The sequence below is a fragment of the Pseudonaja textilis genome, chromosome 15 (assembly GCF_049901715.1).
Source record: "Pseudonaja textilis isolate UNSWEBS1 chromosome 15, rPseTex1.2, whole genome shotgun sequence".
Lineage (NCBI taxonomy): Eukaryota > Metazoa > Chordata > Lepidosauria > Squamata > Elapidae > Pseudonaja > Pseudonaja textilis.
Window position 1 is genome coordinate 8,436,773 of NC_142004.1, and position 21,430 is coordinate 8,458,202.

A 21,430-nucleotide genomic window follows, 5' to 3' on the forward strand; every position below is an offset into this window, starting at 1 on the left:
AAATTCCCCACCCTGTTTTCCTACTGATCGATCATTGTTTATTTGGGATCGCAGGATACCGTCTCCAGCTCCGTTCTCGGGGGGGGCGGGGGGGCGGGGGAGAGAGACTTTTGGCTTCATGCAAGGAAAGCAGCAGACACAGCAGAAGCCTTTCTCTCTCTCCCCACAAACTCTGCCAGAAATGAGTCTTTGTGGGACTTGTCGCACCGGCACAGCTTCTTGGAGCAGGAGGCCTTGCAGGGTCCCAAAGACTCATTTCTGGCAGAGTTCGGGGGAGAGAAAGAAAGACTTTGGCTGCTTTCCTTGCATGCAGCCAAAAGCAAAAGAAGAAAGAAGTAGAAAGAAGCAGACCGGTGCTAGGCCAGGCGCGTGGAGCGAGTGGGTAAATTTCACCCCCCTCCACCCTTTCTCCCCTCCCCTCACTACGTGTTGTTCACAGTGCAAGCAACGCAAGCCTTGTGTTCCCGCACAGCCTGGATTAATTGCTTTGGGTGTAACATTTCTCGGCGGACCATCAAAATTTTCTCACGGATCACCAGTGGTCCCCGGCCCATTGGTTGGCGACCACTGAGTTAGAAGACACTATGTGAAGATAGATAAACCTGGATGCCTACCCCAGAGTCATCCTGTGATGGATGCTTCTGGGAAAACCAACCCCCTTTCAGGGAAATTGTGTACCTTTGCAAGCTTGCGTGACTTTACAAGACCCAGAAGATAGATGCAATTATGGATATACGCTGACATCGCAAGACTGAAAATGAAACTCCATGGTGTCTGCAGAGTTTCTCCTGAAGGTCTTACAATTCTACGGCATTTTGCTTTGGCAAACATATTTCAGGGGCAAAACGTTTGCCCTTCTGCGCCTCAGACCTTAGGAAATAGAACTTGGTGGGTGAGGTGCTGATGAACTGGATATGCTGACAGGCCAAATAATCTTAAACGGAAACATTCTCTGAAGGCATCGGCTCTCGGAGGTTGCTTTTTTAAAGAAATAACCTACCGACAAGGGGTGTCTTTCTTAATAATCACAGACAAGTTGCTAGGTTGTTGTTGTTGTTGTTTTAAAGAAAAAAAAGGCAAAAAAAGCTTTGCATTATTCCATCATATATATTGGAAGTTTGCTGATGCTAATCCATATGGTAGCCTTTTGCCATGACTCCCAAAGGACCCGCAGTGAAGCTCTGTAGAAAGATTATTAAGCAAAGATGCTTGGGTGTGCTTTCAAAGTTGCTGTTGTGTTTTTTGCTTTTTTTTTTTTTTAAAGCCGGCGCATCTGTCTTGCATTAAAGTTTCCATCCATCTGTTATTCCTTGTCTGGACTTTGGGTGCTTTGGAAAATAGCTTGACCCCTTCCTCCTCTCTGTGGTAGCCCCTCAAACATTGGAAGGCTGCTATGCTGTCTCTCCTGGTCCTTCTCTTCCCTAGACTAGCCAGGCCCAGTTCCTGCAACCATTCTTCATAATGTTTTAGTCTCCAGTCCCCTAATCATCCTGGTTGCTCTTCTCTGCACTCTTTCTAAAGTCTCAACATCTTTTTTATAGTGTGGTGACCAAAACTGGATGCAGTGTTCAAGGTGTGGTCTTACTAAGGCTTTATAGAGTGGTATTAGTACCTCCCTTGATCTTGATTGTATCCCTCTGTTAATACAACTTAGGATTGCATTAGCTTTTTTGGCGGCAGCTGCACACTGCTGGCTCATATTTAGCTGGTTGTCCACTAAGACTCCAAGATCCCTCTCACAATTACTGCTATTGAGCCTGGTTTCACCCAGCCTATATGTGTACTTTTGGTTTTTCTTGCTTTTTCTCTACGTTGAATTTCATTTTGTTAGATAGGGCCCAGTGTTCAAGTCTGTCAAGATCTATTTGGATCTTGAGCCTATCTTCTAGGGTGTTGGGTATTACCAGTAATCCTCGATTTACAACAGTTCATTTAATGACCATTCAAAGTTACAGCGGCACTGAAAAAAAGTGACATGACCGTTTTTCATGCTTACAACCATTGTAGTATCCTCGTGGTCATGTGATTAAAATTCAGACACTTGGCAACTGGCGTGTGTCAGGGCTTCATTAGTTACTTGCATTTAAATCAGGAGTCTCTACCTGGATTTTCAAAACTTAAAGGTTTATTAGGAGTAAACATGCTGGCACTGCCTGGGTGTAGTCGTTTCTGAGGCACATCATTCCTTGTCACGCTTGACCCTGGTTTCCCCGCACCCCTCTGGGTGTATCATAATTCATATTCTCCAATGGGACACTTCCATAGCCAAGAGTCATCAATCATCTTCTCCAGTTAGAATTTTGCGTGGCAGAAACTTCAGTCACCTAGTTACTATCTTTGAAAACATTTATGGAATGCACTTTCGCTTTGCAAGCTGCTGCACTGCTCCTCCCTCCCTTTCTGTTGGCAACTCTAAAAGACCAGAGAAATATTTTATGAGTTGACAGCATGTTCTTAGGATGGTTGCAGGGTCCCAGGATTTTATGATGACTTTGGCAACCTTCTGTTCTGACCCAACAAACAGGAAACTGAGGTAACAGCAAAACCTTGTAATGATTATTTACAAATTCCATTCCTTCACGGTTAAAAGGCTATTAAAATTAATTGTCTCTGATAAGAACGAGCCTTGCCAAGGTTGTGCAAGGCTGCCAAGAACACCAGAGAAAGTTGCCAAGAAATATTTCAAGCACAAAAAGTCTCCAAACACAATCTAAGATAATCCGAACGTCCATAAGGCTTGAGTGCAAAAACTTCTTTGCTTCCTGCAAAGAACTCGGGCTTCTCAGCTGGCTTTTATCTCTTAAGGGAGGAGCCATTACCTTGCAGCCTTACTCCCGAGTCACCTGTGTGCTGCTGCAGCTGCTCTCTCCTTTGAGCAGCCCTGCGCGCATGCACATTGAGCACAGGCACCTCGGGGACCTCTTCATCACTGCTGCCGGCTTCCACAAGCTCCAAAGGCAGCATTCTACTCTCCGATAGTCCTGGCATCACATGCAGGCTCCTCATCTGAGTCCTCATTCTCCAAGATCTCAGCCATCTGCACCTGCTGCCAGCGAACCGCAACACCTTCTGTCAAGCAGTCAAAGTTTCATTTAAGAACCATGTTACTTCCTTAAGAATGGCAGTGACTCACTTAACAACTGTGGCAAGAAAAGGGCAAAACTCACTTATCAAAAGTCCCGCTTAGCAACACAAATGTTGGGCTCAGTTGTGGTTGTAAGGTGAGGATTACCTAAAATTCTTGGTATCCGCAGTCTTTATTTATTGATTTGTTTTACCGTGCGGTCTAGGTATTTCGAGGACTTTGATTAAAACAGCAGGACGGGAACATTGTAAACACAAATGAAGTAATAGCAAATCAATAATTGAAAACTCGTCCGATGCTCCGCAAAATTTCTGTAATCCTGTTGAGCCTGAAATTGGAGCCTTTAAATTTTCTTCTGATGGTACGGTGGGAACCTGACTTTCTCTAAATGGATCTGTCCTAGAAATTTCTCATTCGGTCTGTGGCGGGTCACGTGGGCAAAACCGTACTTGCAACAGGGAGAGAAAATTATGGCCTTCGCAGAGAAATACAGTTTTCTTAAAAGCCTCATGATATTCATTCCTTTTGAGAGCAGAAGAAAGTGATTTATATCTTAAAGGCCGATGATTTTTATTTGCTGTTGCTGCTGGACTGTACTTTGAGAGGAGGGGAGAGGAATATGTTGTTAAAAGAATGTTTGCTGAGTATTGAACATCCAGAAAATAGATTTTCTATTTTTGAGTTAGAAATGGGCTTTGAGAAATATCTTCTTTTTCCTTCTCCTCCACCTCCTCCTCTTCTTCTCTCCTCCTCCTCCTCTTCTTTTTCTCCTCCTCCTCCTCTTCTTTTTCTCCTCCTCTTCCTCTTCCTCCTCCTCTTCTTCTCCTGCTGTCTTAATAAAGCTGCCAGACAAGGATGTTGGATTATCTAAAAGCAGTCTACCAAAGTTTGATTTTTCTCCTTTTCCTCTTTTTCCTCCCCCCGACTTCTCCTCTTCCTTTCCTGAAATAGGAAAGAAAACTAAAACTAAAACAGCAGGAAGCCATGAAGTTTGAACCATGGAGTTGCCATTTGGTGTTAAAAGGAAACAGCTTACGTCACAAGATGGCTGATTTGGGGGGCCACCACAATGCACCTCAGCTAGAGTAGGAAGTGGGGGACGGAGTAAAACCACCACCGAAAATGTCCATTTTTGGTGCAAAACCCCTTTCTCATCCACACCAGTAATTGAATGGATGCCATTCAGTACGGAAGAGAATTAGGAAGTCTCCACGAAGTAGGAAGCAGAGCTTGCTTACTTTGGAGGCTCCCTAGACAGGTATAAAGGATCATAAGAAACCACTCTATTAAGAGTAGCTTCTTAGAAGTGTGAGATAATTAAAATAAACGAGCTTATCTCCTCTTGCTTCAATATTAAATACATGTTTTGCTGAAGGAGAAAATATGGAGCAGTAGTCGGCTTGCCTGCCATCTTTTATTAGCTCTGTGCTGAATTCTATTGCTCAGCGGTTGTAAGACAAGGATGCTTCGTTCCTGGCTATTTTCCGTATTTGGGGGCATGCTTTTAAATAACCTGCCCGTCTCCCTTTCCTCCTTCAAATATAATTGATTGTTTCAGAAAGACAGGAGATTTACTTGTCTTTACAGAAAAGAACCTTATCTCATAAAAAAAAAAAATCCCCTTTCAGGTCAATCTCTAAAACACGTCTGGTCAGAGAGGAATGATGTCCTTTGTCAGCATGGTGCAAAGTGGATTTACTATTCCTTTTTTTTTTTTTTTAGGGTTGGATTAGCGGTTAAAATATGTGGGTCGTTTTTAAAATCCCTTTTTTCCCCTTGCAATCTTATCTTCTTCTCCCTCCCATTGTGCCAGACTATTAATTTGCCTGATTTATCTCTCTGCTCATAAAACCCTCAAAGAGATAAAGAATGCTGAGTGTAAAATTCTTCAGGAAATATTTCAGTGTTGGCCATGATTAAAGGATTTTCTCCTATATGGTTAACAGGAGATTGTCCCCTCTCAAAGTCATTGCTGCTCTTCTCTGCTCTTCTTCTTCTTCTTCTTCTTCTTCTTCTTCTTCTTCTTCTTCTTCTTCTTCTTCTTCTTCTTCTTCTTCTTCTTCTTCTTCTTCTTCTTCTTCTTCTTCTTCTTCTTCTTCTTCTTCTTCTTCTTCTTCCTCCTCCTCCTCCTCCTCCTCCTCCTCCTCCTCTACCTCTTCTTCTTCTACTACCTCTTCCTCTTCATCATCTTCTTCTTCCTCTTCTTCTTCTTCCTCTTCCTCCTCTTCTTCCACTTCCTCTTCTTTTTCCTCCTCCTCCTCCTCCTCCTCTTCTTATATTTCTTCTTTTTCTTCCTCCTCCTCTTCTCTTCCTCCTCTTCTTCTTGAATTTCTTCTTCCTCCTCCTCTCCTCCTCCTCCCCCTCCCCCTCTTAATAAAGCTCTTAGATAAGGATATTGGATTATCTGAAAGCAATCAGGCAAAGTTTGGATATATATTTTTTTGCCTCTTTCTCCTTCCCCTTCTCGTCCTCCTCCTTCTTCCTCCTTCTTTCCCCCTCCTCAACTGCGGCTCTTTCGCTCTCTGAAAACTTCCTTCAGAAAAAGCCAAAAAGTTTACAAAGATTCAGCAGAAACACTAAACGCGGCATCCATTAGTGTCAGCTCTAGAATTATATATCTTTGGAAAAAGACAGAATCCCGGTACAAACAGGATCAGCAAAGAAACATTGCAAGATGGAGTATTCTTGATGGATCCCAGCCATAATTTTCCCACATTTCAGAACCTTTATGAATGTCTTAGTGTAGTTATTTTGAGATCTTCGTAGCTTCTCCATCAGTCCTGCTAATAGCCAGATCAAATAGTGAATGCTTTTAAAGGATATAAAAGCTCATCTGAAAAACAGAAATGGCAAAGTTATGTATTTTTTCCTCTCCCTGGTTAGCAAGAAAGTAATCAGAACTTGAAAACAAACATTTGGAGGCGTTTCTGGAGAACTTTTAAATTCTTATATTTTTGCCTTTTTCCCCCCTCTCCAAGTTTGAATTTTGAGAAAGGAGAATCTTTGTAGCTCAGGGTTAAAATGAGTCGGGTGGTTTTCTTGCAGATGTTTCATTACACAGACTAGACCACAGCAGCATTGATGGTGTTGCCTAGTTGGGTAATAAAATGTCTGCAAGGAAACAACCAAGCTCAGAGAACACCAAGGACTCCTTAAGTTGAATTCTGCTTATGATCTAAATCCTGCTTTATCAAATATTGTGTCAGAAATAGAGAACTTGAGAGCTATAGTGCCCAAATATGACTTTTTGCACCATCAACACTAAGGTAAAGGTTCCCCTCACACGAAGGGATTGAAACACAAAGGGACTGAACGTTGTTTCTATTCATTGAGCTTGTTCTTGAAAGGATGGGAGCCAGGGTAGTTAACCTTAATCTTAACCTAGAAGATTCTAGAAGGAGGTTGGAGTCTCTCTTTAGGTATAGAAGCCAACTAGGTGTCCTTAGGCTGGACACAAGGAGTCCTAAGCTAGAAAGTCAAAAACATTGCTCTACCAACCTTCATTGAGCCAACGGGGAAGGATACTGTTCATTAAGAGCCATGATGGCGGCACAGTGGTTAGAAAACAGAATTGCAAACTAACTCGCTCACTGTTCACTGCCAGAAGTTCGATACTGACCGGTTCAAGGTTGACTCAGCCTTCCATCCTTTCAAATCCAGTCAAAGGAGAACCCAAATTGTTGGGGGCAAGATGTTGACTCTGGTACATCATTCATAGGTAAAGGTTCTCCTCGCAGATACATGTTAGTCGTTTCCGGCTCTAGGGGTTGGTGCTCATCTCCGTTACAAAAGCCGAAGAGCCAGCGCTGTCCGAAGACGTCTCCACGGTCATGCGGCCGGCATGACTAAATGCCAAAAACGCGCGGAACGCTGCTCCCTTCCCGCCAAAGGGGTCCCTATTTTTCTACTTGCATTTTTTTACATGCTTTCGAACTGCTAGGTTGTCAGAAGCTGGGATGAGTAAATGGGAGTTCACTCCATTATGCGGCGCTAGGGATTCGAACCACTGAATTGTCGACCTTTCTGACTGACAAGCTCAGCGTCTCAGTCAGTGAGCCACCACGTCCTTTACCATCAACACTAGGGACAGGTTTAAAAAACAAACTGCAAAGAGAAACTCTAAAGGAATTTTTTTTTTTCATGCATTTTGAGAATGAAGTAAACAAATTGAATCTTTCTTTTTTTTTCTTTCTTTCTGTCTTCTTTCCTTCCTTCTTTCCTTCTTCTTCTTCTTCTTTTTTTTTTTGCAAAGGAAGAAAACTTGAGAAACTTAAGGAAGATTTTGGCATTGAGAAAATGTAGCTTGAATAACTATTTGTCTTGCATACATAGATGAGCTTGGACTGCTTCCCTTAACGCCCGTGGTTTAATGCTTTTTTTAGGCTCAACATACTGCATTACCATCCGTCTTGGGAGGGTTATAAATACGTCTTACGTAACTTTAAAAAAACCCTGAAGTGCAGGAAGCAAAACTATTACAGTGAATGAAGCCTTCATTTGCAAATGAAAGGAAACAAGTTTTATCGTTTTAATGATAGAACCACCTCCTCAGGTCTCTCTACATCGATGCCAAAGACCCTCGGTTTTCATCCGCGTTCTTAGCAATTGGAGAGCAGTTGCACTTAACCTTGGATGAGGGGGGCGGAGGGTGGCACTGAGGGTGGCACCAGTATTTGATTTCATTTGATGTTGGAGCTGAGGGCACCAGGGGAGCAATGGATGGGACCCCATCTTTGAGATCTTCAGCTAAGGTCAAGGGTGAAAATTGCCCGTGCAAAACCTGAATTAGGCCCCGTGAGATTTGAGGATTTATATTTAGGAAAAAAAAATCTGGATGTTTTGCATCTAATAAAAGTAGCTCCTTCCTGCCTTCCTCCTTCCCACCCTTTATTTTCGTCTCTTCCTCCTCCCTCCTTCCTTTGCTTTTCCTTCCTTGCTTCCTCCCTCCCTCTTGTTCTTCCTTCCTTTCTCTTCTTCCCCTTCCCTTGCTCTCTTCCTCCTTCCTTTTTTCCTTTCTCTTTCTCCTCCCTCCCTTGCTCCCTCCCTTCCTTTCTCTTCCTCTTCCACCATCCTCCCATTCTCTCTTCCTTCCTTCCTTCCTTCCTTCCTTCCTTCCTTCCTTCCTTCCTTCCTTCCTTCCTTCCTTCCTTCCTCTTCCTTCTTCCTCCCTTGTTCTCTTCCTCCTTTCTTTCTTGCTGTCTTTCTCCTTACTTTCTTCCTTTCTCTTTCTCCCTCTCTTGCTCCCTTCCTTTCTCTTCCTCTTCCACCATCCCTCCCATTCTCTTCCTTCCTCTTCCTTCTCCCTCCCTTGGTCTCTTCCTCCTCTCTTTCTTGCTCTCTTCCTCCTTCGTTTCTTCCTTTCTCTTCCCTCCACCCCTCCCACTGTCTCTTCCTTCTTCATTCCTTCTATTCCTCCTTCTTCCTTTCTTCCTCTCTTCCTCCTCCCTCCCTTGGTCTCTTCCTCCTTTCTTTCTTGCTCTCTTCCTCCTTCGTTTCTTCCTTTCTCTTCCCTCCACCCCTCCCACTGTCTCTTCCTTCTTCATTCCTTCTATTCCTCCTTCTTCCTTTCTTCCTCTCTTCCTCCTCCCTCCCTTGGTCTCTTCCTCCTTTCTTTCTTGCTCTCTTCCTCCTTCGTTTCTTCCTTTCTCTTCCCTCCACCCCTCCCACTGTCTCTTCCTTCTTCATTCCTTCTATTCCTCCTTCTTCCTTTCTTCCTCTCTTCCTCCTCCATCCCTTGGTCTCTTCCTCCTCTCTTTCTTGCTCTCTTCTTCCTTCGTTTCTTCCTTTCTCTTCCCTCCACCCCTCCCACTGTCTCTTCCTTCTTCATTCCTTCTATTCCTCCTTCTTCCTTTCTTCCTCTCTTTCTCCCTCGCTCTGCTCCTCTTCCCATTCCCTTTTCTTCTTCTTGCCTCCCTCCCTCTCTTCCTCCTTCCTTTCTCCTCCCTCCCTCCATCTAAAAATACATCCTTTTGCATGTGGATTAATGGACACTATTTCCCCCGCGGTATCTTGCACTACTCCTATGCAAATCACCAGGGTCTGGTGATGTATGGCGAACACCCTAGTAGACAGCAAGCGAGAAACGACTTGCTCAAGAAGAGATTGGACGATCATTAGTCCTGGGAAGGCATAAGGTATCTTGCGCGGGCAGGGGGTTGGACTGGATGACCTCCAAGGTCCCTTCCAGCTCTGCTATTCCATATTCGAAATTAAACATCTCCACGTTCCCTTCCAGCCCTGTGATTCTGTGTCCTAGGACATTGCATTGCACAGCCCATCCTCATCTTCGAAACCGGGCTACAGCCGTTCTAGCTACAGTCATTCTCAACCACCAGTTTTATCCACTGTCATGTAACAGGCGTAACTTTCCCTACAGGTCTGGCAGTGTGGCGGGAGCATGGAAGTCCTGCCTTGTTCCCGCGTGGCTCACATTGAGCGCACCAAGAAACCTTACAACAACGACATCGACTATTACGCAAAGCGCAACGCCCTGCGCGCGGCTGAAGTATGGATGGACGACTTCAAATCCCATGTGTACATGGCGTGGAACATACCAATGACGGTAAGGGGAGGGTCCGGCCTCTTCCCCACAGGTGGAATGTTCCTGAATTCCGCTGATCAGCCAAGATAATAGACCGGTCACCAACCTTACCGCTCCATCCTCCCTACCCAAATGTGCTGAGATTTAATTAATATTTATTTGTGGTTTTTAACAGCCTCCCTAGACTCAGAAGCTGCTTACTTGGCTAAGGAAGGAAGGAAGGAGGGAGGGAAAGAAGAAGGGAGGGAGGGTTGGAAGGAAGGGGGGAAGGGAGGGAGGGAAGGAAGGAAAGTAGGGAGGGAGAGAAGGAGGGAGGGAGAGGGGAGGCAGGGATGGAAGGAAGGGGGAAGGGAAGGAGGGACGGAAGGAAGGGGGAGGAAGGGAGGAAAGGAAGGAGGGAAAGTAGGGAGGAAAAGAAGGAGGGAGGGAGGAAGGGAAGGAAAGAGGGAAAGGAAGGAGGAAAAGGAGGGAAGGAAGGAGGAAGAAGGGAGGGAGGAAGGAAGGAGGGAGGGAAGAAGGGAAAGGAGGGAGGGAGGATGGGAAGGAAGGAAGGAAAGGATGGGGAATTGGGTAGGTTGATAGAATGGGGCTGTAGACCAAGTCAACAGTTGTGTGAACTGGAGAAGAAGCTGGGTAGAATTTGGTTTTGTCGTTTTGTGTTTCCCAGAACCCTGGAGTTGACTTCGGAGACGTGTCAGAAAGGGTTGCTTTACGGCAGCGTCTGCAGTGCCGGAGTTTTAAGTGGTACTTGGAGAACGTCTATCCTGAAATGAGGGTTTACAACAACACCATCACATACGGAGAGGTAATGTGTGAATCTGTTGTTCAATTTTGTGCTAGGCTGGTCTAGTTTGGCTAGTCAATTAACCAGTGGAACAAAAGTTGCCTTCAGACGTTGTGGGTTCTTCATCACTGGAGGTTTTAAAGAAGAGACTGGACAGTCGCTTGTTTGAGATGGTATAGGTTCTCCTGCTTGATCAGGGGGCTGGACTAGAAGACCTCCAAGGTCCCTTCCAGCTCATTCTATTCTATTCTATCATTCTACTGGGGCCTCTCCATAGCTGAAATGTGCCAGGTTGGAAAAAACGATGTACATGATGGTCCCCATTGAGCAACCAAACTGGGACCAGCAATTTAATCATGGAGCAAGAATGGTCACACACTGAAGCTGCAACGGTGCTTCAACTTGCCTTCACTTTGCACCTGCCAAGGTCATAAAAGCAAGATTTGGTTGCAAAGTCACTCCCAGAGTTCTTGTGGGGAAACTAGGAGGGGGAAGGGACATTAGGTGTTACTTATAGTCACCCAACTGGCTTTCAGGCTTAAGGCAGGACTAGAACTCCCAGTCTCCTGGTGATTGGACCAAAGTCACCCAGCTTTCAGGCCTAAGACAGGACCAGAACTCCCAGTGACTGGTCCAAAGTCACCCAACCGGCTTTCAGGCCAAAGACAGGACTAGAACTCCCAGTGACTGGCCCAAAGTCACCCAACCGGCTTTCAGGCCTAAGACTGGACCAGAACTCCCAGTGACTGGTCCAAAGTCACCCAACCGGCTTTCAGGCCAAAGACAGGACTAGAACTCCCAGTGACTGGCCCAAAGTCACCCAACCAGCTTTCAGGCCTAAGACAGGACCAGAACTCCCAGTGACTGGCCCAAAGTCACCCAACCGGCTTTCAGGCCAAAGACAGGACCAGAACTCCCAGTGACTGGCCCAAAGTCACCCAACCGGCTTTCAGGCCAAAGACAGGACCAGAACTCCCAGTGACTGGCCCAAAGTCACCCAACCGGCTTTCAGGCCAAAGACAGGACTAGAACTCCCCATCTTCTGGTTCCTAGCCAGGCGCCTTAACCATTAGACCAAACTGTCTCTCTAATCAGAGATGCTGCAGAGCGATATAGAGTCACATCAAAGGAAGTGTGTTCCCCCCCCTTCCACACTCCAGCTGAAAAACACCCCCCATAAATTCAGAAATATTCCTCAAGAGCCTGAAGGAGGAGGGAGGCACAAAGAGAGGAAGCTGCTTTCAACAGGGGAAAAGACATTTTTGAGAAATGGCCAAGGCGAATTTTGGCTTGGTGCTCATATTTATGCTGCCCAGATGTAATTGCTAATCAAGTTATGTGTGTGATGTACAACCAGACAGCTTCTCGCCGGTTGTCTCCTGGAATTGCGATTTGGAAGATAGCTTCCCCATTATTATTTTTATTTCCCTGTTCAAAGACATCCTAATAAAAAAAAACCAGCCTCGTTGTCTTTGGCCTCTTGTCAACGGAGCAACTAAATATACGAGGAAGGATATAAAACATACCGAGAGGCTGTAAAAATATATTTCCCATCCATCGAAACACTCTATTTTTTTTTTTTTTTTATAAAGCCTGGGTCATAAAAACAAAACCAAACCCCAGCACATCTTCACTCCTGAATAACATCCCGTGTGTCGTAAAGCAACACTGGTCTCACTTAAATGCTGGCAGCACATTTTGGGAACACGAAGGACTCCAGTGCTTCCTGGCTTTGGAATTTGTGACGTGCCATGAAACGATATTTTACATCGTCTTTCAGAGGAGATGATTCCAATCACTTCTTGAGATGCTCATCTCATTGAGCCAAGTTTGATCCTGGAGAGTTTTGCCTTATGTATTTAAATCATTCTTCAGTTTTTATTGCACCGGGTGGAGGTGCTGATTTTTTTGGGGGAAGGACTGTTGGCTGGGAAATGAGATAAGAAAGCATTCACTTGGTACAATTTGGTTTTGATTTCTGGTTTATGAGAGCGGAAGGAAGCCGGGCACTATAGGAGTCAAGAGTGATATCATGGTTTCAGGAGTAGGAGACATGGGTTGAGTCTCCATCCATGGTCCATAACATTGGTCTAACTTCAAAGAGGGAATCCATCAATCACCAAAGTGGTATTTATTTGGTGTATGGCAAAAATGTTTTAGATGTACCTCTTTCTTCTTTTTCTCTCTCTCTCTCTTTTCTTTCTTTCTTTCTTTCTTTCTTTCTTTCTTTCTTTCTTTCTTTCTTTCTTTCTTTCTTTCTTTCTCTTTCTTTTCCAGTTGTCTCTTGAAAAAGCACCTTTGATCTGGATGACTGAGAATCTCGTCTGTCTTTCTCCTCCTTCCTCTTCTTCCTCTCTTTTTTTTTCCTTTCTCTTTTTTCACTCTTTCTCCTTCTTCCTTTCTCCTTTTCTTCTTTCCTCCCCTACTTTCTTCCTTTTCTTTTCTTTCTTTCCCCTTCATTTCTTATCTACCCTGGTTTTGATTTCAGGTACGCAACAGCAAAGCTAGTGGCTACTGCTTGGACCAGGGCGCGGAAGATGACAATAAAGCGATCCTCTATCCGTGCCACGGAATGTCTTCCCAGGTAAAAACGCACCTTTGGATGTCCTTCTGAAGTCAAGCTTGACATCCTTAGTCTCAGGAGACGAGGGTATCGTGCTATGAAACTGGTAGCTGCCACGTCCTGTGTTGTTTCAATGCTGTGTGCAAAGCTGGAGTGCCTCTCCAGAGCACGAGGCCTGGGTAATTATTCCATATGGAGGATAAACTGTTACCCAAGCAGCAGATCCCCCCATCCCCAAGTCACTGAAATAGTCTAATGAAACAGCAGAGCCAATACGGTTAGTTCCAGCTGCGTCGCAGGGGTTACCAGAACATGGTTGTACACAGTCACGAACTGCTTCCGGGGCTCCAGCCCTGGATTTTTGCCTCAAGGTTGATTCCTGAAGCCTCTTCCAATAATAGACAGAGCCACAAGGCAGTGGAGGTTTGAAATCAGAGTTTCCCTTCTCCTAGAAGATGCTTCTACCGTTTATCTGCCGTTGGGGCATAGAGCTCAGCTCGGCTCCATTTTCAGTGTCCATTATCTTCCAACGGTCACTTTCCAACCATTCCACCCTATCAGCACTTGGCCTATCAGTCACCGTCAAGCTTGATGGGAGACCTTCACTTTTGAGAAGGAAAACCGATTCTCAAACTATGGAGTTTGAGCACGTGGTAGAAAATCAAATCCAGAAAGCACACACAGATAACTGATTCAGTAGGATTCATTAACTTCTTTATATACATAACACATGAAGTAAATGTACAATACCAACAGCAGATTCTTCCAACGTGGTAGAGGGGAGATTGTAAGCAAGTTTCGGTTAGCAGGCAGACTAGTCCAGATTAGTTTCGTTTTAGAGCTGAAGCCACACCCAGACTCCTTCCTTAAGTTTCTGTTTCCAAAAGCAGCCCTCATCGGCTGACCTTGTTACCATGACGTCTCCGCCAGTTCAGGAATATTCTGACATAAACTAGATTTGGGGCTGGAGGTTTAGAAAGGCACCCAAAAGTCTTGAGGAACCTCTAAACCAAACTAGGGTCACCTTTGATGTAAAACAGGCCTGGGTCCATTGGCCACAAAGTCAAGACCTCCTGGGTTTCGGTGAGGAGGAACTATTTTAAAGAGGCGGGGATTTGAAAAGCGAGATGAGAGCTACATTTCCAGAAGCTCTCTTGTTGCGTTCATGGTTGCGGTGGACTTAACCATGATCTTATGACCTTTGATTTGGTTTCGGTCTCAGCTCGTCCGTTACAGCACCGAAGGATTGTTGCAACTGGGCCCAATGGGATCCACAGCGTTCCTACCTGACTCAAAATGTCTCATAGATGATGGGAAAGGAAGGACCCCCACGCTGAAGAAATGCGAAGATACGCTGAGACCAACTCAGAGACTCTGGGACTTCACACAGGTATGACAGGCATGTCAGAATATACAGCTATGCGGGATACCAATGGAAGAGGATATTTGTAGCTGAGGGAGGAACTGTGGGATCCTTGGTGCTCTCTGAGCTTGGTTGCTTTCTTGCAGACATTTCACGACCCAAGTAGGGAACATCATCAGTGCTAGAAGGACATGAGGTTTGCATAGAGGAGGAGGACAACTTTGGGGGTCCTTAGTGCTCCCTGAGCTAGGTTGTTTTCTTGCAGACATTTCATGACCGAACTTGGCAATATTATCAGTGCTAGAAAGGGAGGAGGAGGAGGAGAACTGTAGCGCCCTTGGTTATCCCTGAGCTTGGTGGTTTTCTTGCAGACATCTCATAACCCAGCTAGGCAACATAATCAGTGCTAGAAGGGAGTGGGGTTTGCAGAAGGAAGAAGGAAGGGGGGTAAGGAGGAGAAGAACTGTAGGATCCTTGGTGCACTCTAAACTTGGCTGGTTTTTTTGCAGAGGTTTCACAACCCAACTAGCTCAATGCTATCCATTTGTCCCCACTCTCTTCTAGCAGTGAAACATTTGCAAACACCAAGCTCAGAGAGCATCAAGCGCCCCCACAGTCCTCCTCCTCCTCCCCACAAACCCCACTCCCTTCTAGCAGTGATGACGTTGCCTCGTTGGGTCATGAAACGTTTGCAAGAAAACCATCAAGCTCAGAGAGCAGCCAAGAACCCCACAAACAGAAGAGACAAGGACGCAAAGAGAAAGCTACTTTTTTCCCCCATAACCCGCCCTACAACTATAAGTGAGGAACTAGAAGAGAAATTTGATTCTGTTCCAGTATTACACTTCCCAAGTCATTGCCAACTTACTGCTTTCCAAATGTACTGAGATTCCTGTTCCTACAATCACCACGAGAGTTGGGACCCCTGGAAGTTTTTTCGTGGGATTCTGGGAACTTTGTAAATGCTGAGAATTCTGGGAGCTCAGGATTCCAGGTGTTTGATGGAATTCTGGGAGCTAACATGGCGGCTGAAATGAAATGGGGCTTTTAGTTCTAGCCAGCATGGAGGGTACGACGACAGGAAAGGGAAAACATAAATGAAAAAGAACACAGCCACGTGTAGAAATATTCCCCATCTCGTTCCTATTATTATGAAGAGTCTCAAACAATTTGATTTTTTCCATTTAAGGGAGATAAAGCAATCAGTCATTTTGATTATTACATTTTTATTTTTGACTCCCTTCTCTTGACGCCCCCAAGCAATGCCAGTTCCTAAGAGTAGAATTTTTTTTTTTTTTGGTTTTTGAAGGAGAAAACTGCAATATTTAACTTTTCCCTCACCTGTCTTTTTTTTTTTTTTTCATGGCATACTCCCTCTGAGGCAGCCTTTTCCTCTTGTTCAATTTTTTGGAACACACAAAGCCAAGCATTTTAAATTCTTCTCCACACCAGCAAGTAACACTGTGCTCAGGTCTCCACATTCTCCTTTCTTGAAAACCCAATATTCTGCCTATCTCCTCCATTGTCAGCGCAGTCTTCCAGCAAACCGATTTTTCTTTCCCTTCTAGATACTACAGCGTGTAATTTCCATATTTTGCTTTTTGCTTTTCCAATTTTCATCTGAGATAGGAGGGTGTTTCCTCCTCACTCCATCTAGTAGCAATTTAAGTGCTATTCAGGTCTGGCTTACGAATTTGAGAGTTCAGAAGCATGGGATCAAATATGTTCTGATAATGATCCTTGCGCTTGGTTGCTAAGAATCATCATTCAGTGTATCTCTAAATAGATTTAGATTTAGATTTAGGAGTAAATAAGCAGGCTGAAGCATATGATGAATGATTGCTAGAACTGGGCCTGGCTAGTCTAGTGAATAGAAGGACCAGGGGAGACAGGAGAGCAGTCTTCCAATATTTGAGGGGCTGCCACAGAGAGGAGGAAGGGGTCAAGCTGTTTTCCAAGGCACCCAAAGGCCAGACAAGGAACAATGGATGGAAACTGAACAAGGAGAGATTCAACCCTGGAAATAAGGAGATATTTTCTGACAGTGAGAACCATCAACCGATGGAACAGAAGTTGGCTTCGGAAGTTGTGGGAGCTTCATCACCGGAAGCGTTCAGAAGAGACTGGACTGCCATCTGTCAGAAATGGTGTAGGGTCTTCTGCTTGGACAGGGGGCTGGACTAGAAGACCTCCAAGGTCCCTTCCAATTCTTATTCTGTTCTGTTTGAGATATCTCACTAGACAGCTACGCTAGAAAGAATGCAGCAACCAGGATGATGAGGGGACTGGAGGCTAAACCCCTCCCCCAAGTCTCTTCAAATCTGCTATTCTAGATTCTAATGATGGTTTATTGCATGGGACTTGAATCTAGTTAGGACTAGTCCATTATTTAAGATCCTGACTTGATAATTTTATAAGCAAAGACTTTCAATGGTGTATTCGGATCACTTCCCTGCTAAAGCCAACAGGTGCCACCTATCTTGTCCTTACCTTGATGGCACCTCTAATTCTTAAGCTCACTTTACGGAAAAATTTGGGACCACTGCTAATTAATTAGATGTAGCCTCTTTTTAAATTTTGCACAACCCTTCCCTCCGCTTGATACCAGCTGGAGGCCAATAATAAAAATGTGAGGGTCAAAGAATTGAGGCCAGACGAAGATCTAAAACACTGTAGACATCATTAGCTGATGATCGCTGAACAATGCTGGGATCTGAGCTTCTTAATCAGGGGTCCTCAAACTTGACAGCTTTAAGACTTGTGGATTTCAACTCCTAGAATTCCTCCTCCAGTCATGTTAGCTCAGGAATTCTGGGAGTTGTAGTCCGTAAGTCTTAAACTTGCCAAGTTTGAAGACCCTTGTTCTTAATGATGATCACCTTCTCTGCCTTTTTATGAATATCTGTATCAAGATTCTGGCAGTTACCCCAATTAAACCATGAATCTCAAGCTAAAATTCCAAAACTTCAAAAGGATTTATTAGGAGTTAACATGTCCAGCATTGCCTGGGTGTAGTCGACTCTGAGACACATCATTCATTGTCACCCTTGACCCTGGTTTTCCCTCCACCCCCTGTATTCATATTCTCCAATGGGACACCTCCGTAGCCCAGAGTCATCAATCATGCTCTCCAGTTAGAGTTTTGCACAGCATAAACTTCAGTCACCTAGTTACTATCTTTGAAAAACTATTTATGGAATGCACTTTCGGTTTTGAAAGCTGCCGCACTGCTTCCCCGTCCCTTTCTGTTGGCAACTCTAAAAAGACCATAGAAATGAGTTTATGAGTTGACAATCTGTCTGAAATCTACCTCACCAAATCGACTGTAGGGTTTACAAAAGACCCTTCATCCTGCAATATGTTTGGGGGCTGATCTGTATTTGTATTATATTGGGGGTAACTGCCGGAATCCTGACAGCTAGCCAACTCTGAGACACATAAGTCACTGTCACTCTTGACCCTGGTTTTCCCCCCACCCCTCTGGGTGTATCGTAATTCATATTCTCCAATGGGATACCTCCATAGCCCAGAGTCATCAATCATGCTCTCCAGTTAGAATTTTACACGGCATAAACTTCAGTCACCTAGTTACTATCTTTGAAAACTATTTATGGAATGCACTTTCGGTTTTGAAAGCTGCCGCACTGCTTCCCCGTCCCTTTCTGTCGGCAACTCTAAAAAGACCATAGAAGTGAGTTTATGAGTTGACAACCTGTCTGAAATCTACCTCACCAAATCGACTGTAGGGTTTTACCAAAGGCCCTTCATCCCGCAATATGTTTGGGAGCTGATTTGTATTATTTTTGCTTTTCTTTGCCCCTCTTCGAAAAGTATGAAAGCTCACCCTCCTTCATCTTCCTTCCTTACAGAATGGCCCCATCATCAACCGAGATACAGGCCGGTGTCTGGAAGTAGAAATGTCTAAAGACGCCAACTTTGGACTTAGATTGGTAGTGCAGAGATGCTCGGGGCAAAAATGGATGATCAGAAACTGGATAAAACACGGAAGGCATTGATTTTCCAAGCGTCAAAGTACAAAGGATGTCTCTTCTCCAATATCCCACGTGCTTAATCTCTCCAATGGTTGGGTAGATTAAAATAGGATTCAGACAAAGAAACCAGGATGGCTATAAGGAGAAAACCAACATACGGTTTTGGGGTGTTATTCTTACTTTTTTTTTTTTTTTTAAAGGAACAACGTGGATTGGTCTTGTCAATGTCAAAAAAGCTGATCTAGAGGACGCTGATCTAGGACTCGTTCCTCGATAGACTTAGTTGGGTTGATTCTGAAGGAGGTTCAGCCTTTACCTGCCCCGGATCAATCCGAAGTGACTCCAACCTATCCTTCTCTCGTTGGGCGACCGAGAAAGACTTCTCCAAGTTTTCTCATGTTTCTTTCTGATGGATAAAGGAGAGGGAGAGGGAGAGAGAGAAAAAATAGACAATAGAATCAAACTTTGGCTTTGGGTCTCATGGAATTGGGGGTGGGGGTGAGAACAGGGAGGGTAGCCATATTTGGGGTGGATTGGCTAGGAGGGATGGATCTTGTGCCTCGTTGAAGAGGGTCCCATTCCAGGTGGATTTTGTAGCTTTAAGTTGCTGGCTGGATGCACAACTCCTCCTGTGGTGAGCAGACCCCACGTGCCTTTTCTACTGCGCTTCCTATCCCGAGGAACCTGGAAGTCACACACAACTTCAGCATGTCTGATTGACTTTATTCCGAAAGCACCCCAGAGGCAAGAACGAACACCCTGTAAATAAACAACACTGCCCTCCCCACACACAAAAAGAACCCGATACACAACCCGTTTTCCAACAAGTTGACTTGGATGCCGGTTGATCAGAAGAGCCCCATCCTTTCTTGATGATGAAATTGGAATGAGAAGACGGAGGTTGTGTGTCTTTCAGCCCTACCTTCACATCAACCTGCAGAAGGGAACGCTGGGAGGCGAGAGGTGCTTTGATTTGGGGGATGTGTGTGTGTGTGTGTGTGTGTGTGGTGTGGGTGTCTATCACAGCTGTGATGTTCAAATGGTACCTGCCACTCCAGGGTTAAGGCGCAACTTCTAAGGACTTTCCAAACATTTCCGTCCAGTTGTAATTTTTCCAATGGGTTGGAAGGGTGGCATTCTTTCAATACCCGGGGACTCATCCAATCGGCTGCATTTCATTCATTTGGCATTAAATTTTAATTGACGGTATTGATTTTGTCCTAGCAGTATCTGCTTTTGGCGGGAGTCTGGTAAGGCTACTCAAGATTTAAGGACAGGTAGTCGTCGGCTTAAAAACAGTTCGTTTAGTGACCGTTTGAAGTTACAACAGCACTGAAGAAAGTGGGTAATGTCACTGCTTATGGAGTATGGGAATAGCTCCATATTACTAACGGGATTTAGTTTAGTTCACTTTATTGTCCTTGCACCTCATACAACGAAATCGAACACCATCTTCAGTGCACATCAAGGGGATCTTGACACTCCAAAGCAAGAGATTTCCTGCAGAAGTCTTTGTGGGGAAATACTTTTACTCTAGGTCGAAGTGCAGAATTTCCCGGAAAAATGCTGAGCACCAGGAACCTCCAACTTAAGCTACTGTTCCTGAAGTAGATGCTCAGATGGAGATCAGAATAAGAGGGTTAGAAGGGAGCTTGCAGGTCTTTTAGTCCAATCTCTCGCTCAAGCAGGAGAACCTATACCAGTCCAGACAAAGTGTGCCTAGTCTCTTCTTGAACATCTCCAGAGATGAAGCACCCATGACCTGCTTCTGTATTTTGAAGAGAAGTGTGATGACCCAGGGTGGGGATACAAAATAAACACAGTCACAAAAACCCGGTGAAGCCCCTTTTATTCCTTCACTTTGCTTCCAAGCTCTAAATGTCCTTGACGGAAGACAAAAAAACTCCCACACAAACAGTTACGAGAAGGAGGGAAAAAACAACACAAACCAGTCAAGATGAGGGCTGGATGACATCCACAGATAACTGAACACACACTGGGAAGGACAGCAAACTCAGAGAGGAACCATAAACTAGAGATATTTCCATGCTTTGTTTCCAGCATTCACCCATACACACGTCTGTCCTCTTAATTCAGTTGTCACAGCTGCAGCCCATGAAGGGGATCAAGGCCCTCTCCTCCCACGTAGACCACACCATTCACATCTCTCCCTTATCCTTTCCTCCCTACGTGCCCTAGGATGGAGAGGGGATGGGCCTGGGTCCTCCTCTGACTGCCCAGCCGGACTCTGCCCTTCCCCAGCCTCCTCCACAACCTCCGGAGCCACACCTCCACTCCCTGTCGGCCGTTCCTCCTTTCCCTCAGAGTCAGTCTCCACCTGACAAGAAGACGAAACAAGACACCTCTGGAAGGAGAAGAGCGATCTGTGGGCCCTTACATGTCCATCCTCCACAGGACAATCTTTCAGATCCGTAAAAGGTTCGTGAAGGTTACAGAAATGGAAATTGGGGGGCTGGGAGACCTGCTATGTTGACGTCATTTCCAAACAACCCCCCCCCCCCTCATTCCTCTCTGTTTCTCGTCTCTGCAAAACAGCCTGCACATTTCTTTCATGCATTGTTTTCCCATCAGGGGAATGTCAGAGGTGAGAACTCATCCAGGCAAATGTGTGTGTGTGTGCCTAGTCAAAAATTCATTCCGGCTCCGTTCACCTTTTTGCCCATCAGGGAAGCCGAAGGAGACCAAAATAAATAAATAAAATAAAATCCCCATCTCCGCCAAGCTCTTCGCTCTTTAGAATTTTAATTAAGGGGTCCAGCTAGGTGAATAGCCAGCTCAGAAGTCTTGGGCCGAGATAATCATATCTTGGAATGCATAGATCACCTCCGAGCTTTGGTGCAAGCTTATGTTTTAATAATACCTTCTTCTTCTAGATATCTTTCCTGAAAGCTGGATAACTTCAGAATACTGATTTGTTTGCTTTATAAATGGCTTTTCTCATTGGAGACCACGCCTGGAAAGAATCGCCCATGACTGGAATGGTCCAAGACGGATTGTGATTCAATTAACCGATGCTAAATCGATCGGCCTTCCACTGCAGTGCAATTTAGAACAGTTTTGTGTGTGTATGTGTGTGTTTTG

The 21,430-nt window shown here is 44.9% G+C and overlaps 1 protein-coding gene across 1 annotated transcript in view; it reads left to right on the forward strand.

The window, feature by feature from the left end:
• Positions 1-19,541, forward strand: part of GALNT9 (polypeptide N-acetylgalactosaminyltransferase 9) — a 93,735-nt gene extending 74,194 nt beyond the window's left edge. The window contains exons 7-11 of the mRNA XM_087913437.1: positions 9,462-9,647; positions 10,294-10,431; positions 12,899-12,994; positions 14,196-14,363; positions 18,206-19,541. Of these exons, the coding sequence (XP_087769563.1) occupies positions 9,462-9,647; positions 10,294-10,431; positions 12,899-12,994; positions 14,196-14,363; positions 18,206-18,352 (735 nt within the window). The 3' untranslated portion in view covers positions 18,353-19,541. The remainder of the gene's footprint in view (positions 1-9,461; positions 9,648-10,293; positions 10,432-12,898; positions 12,995-14,195; positions 14,364-18,205) is intronic.
• Positions 19,542-21,430: the final 1,889 nt, after the last annotated feature.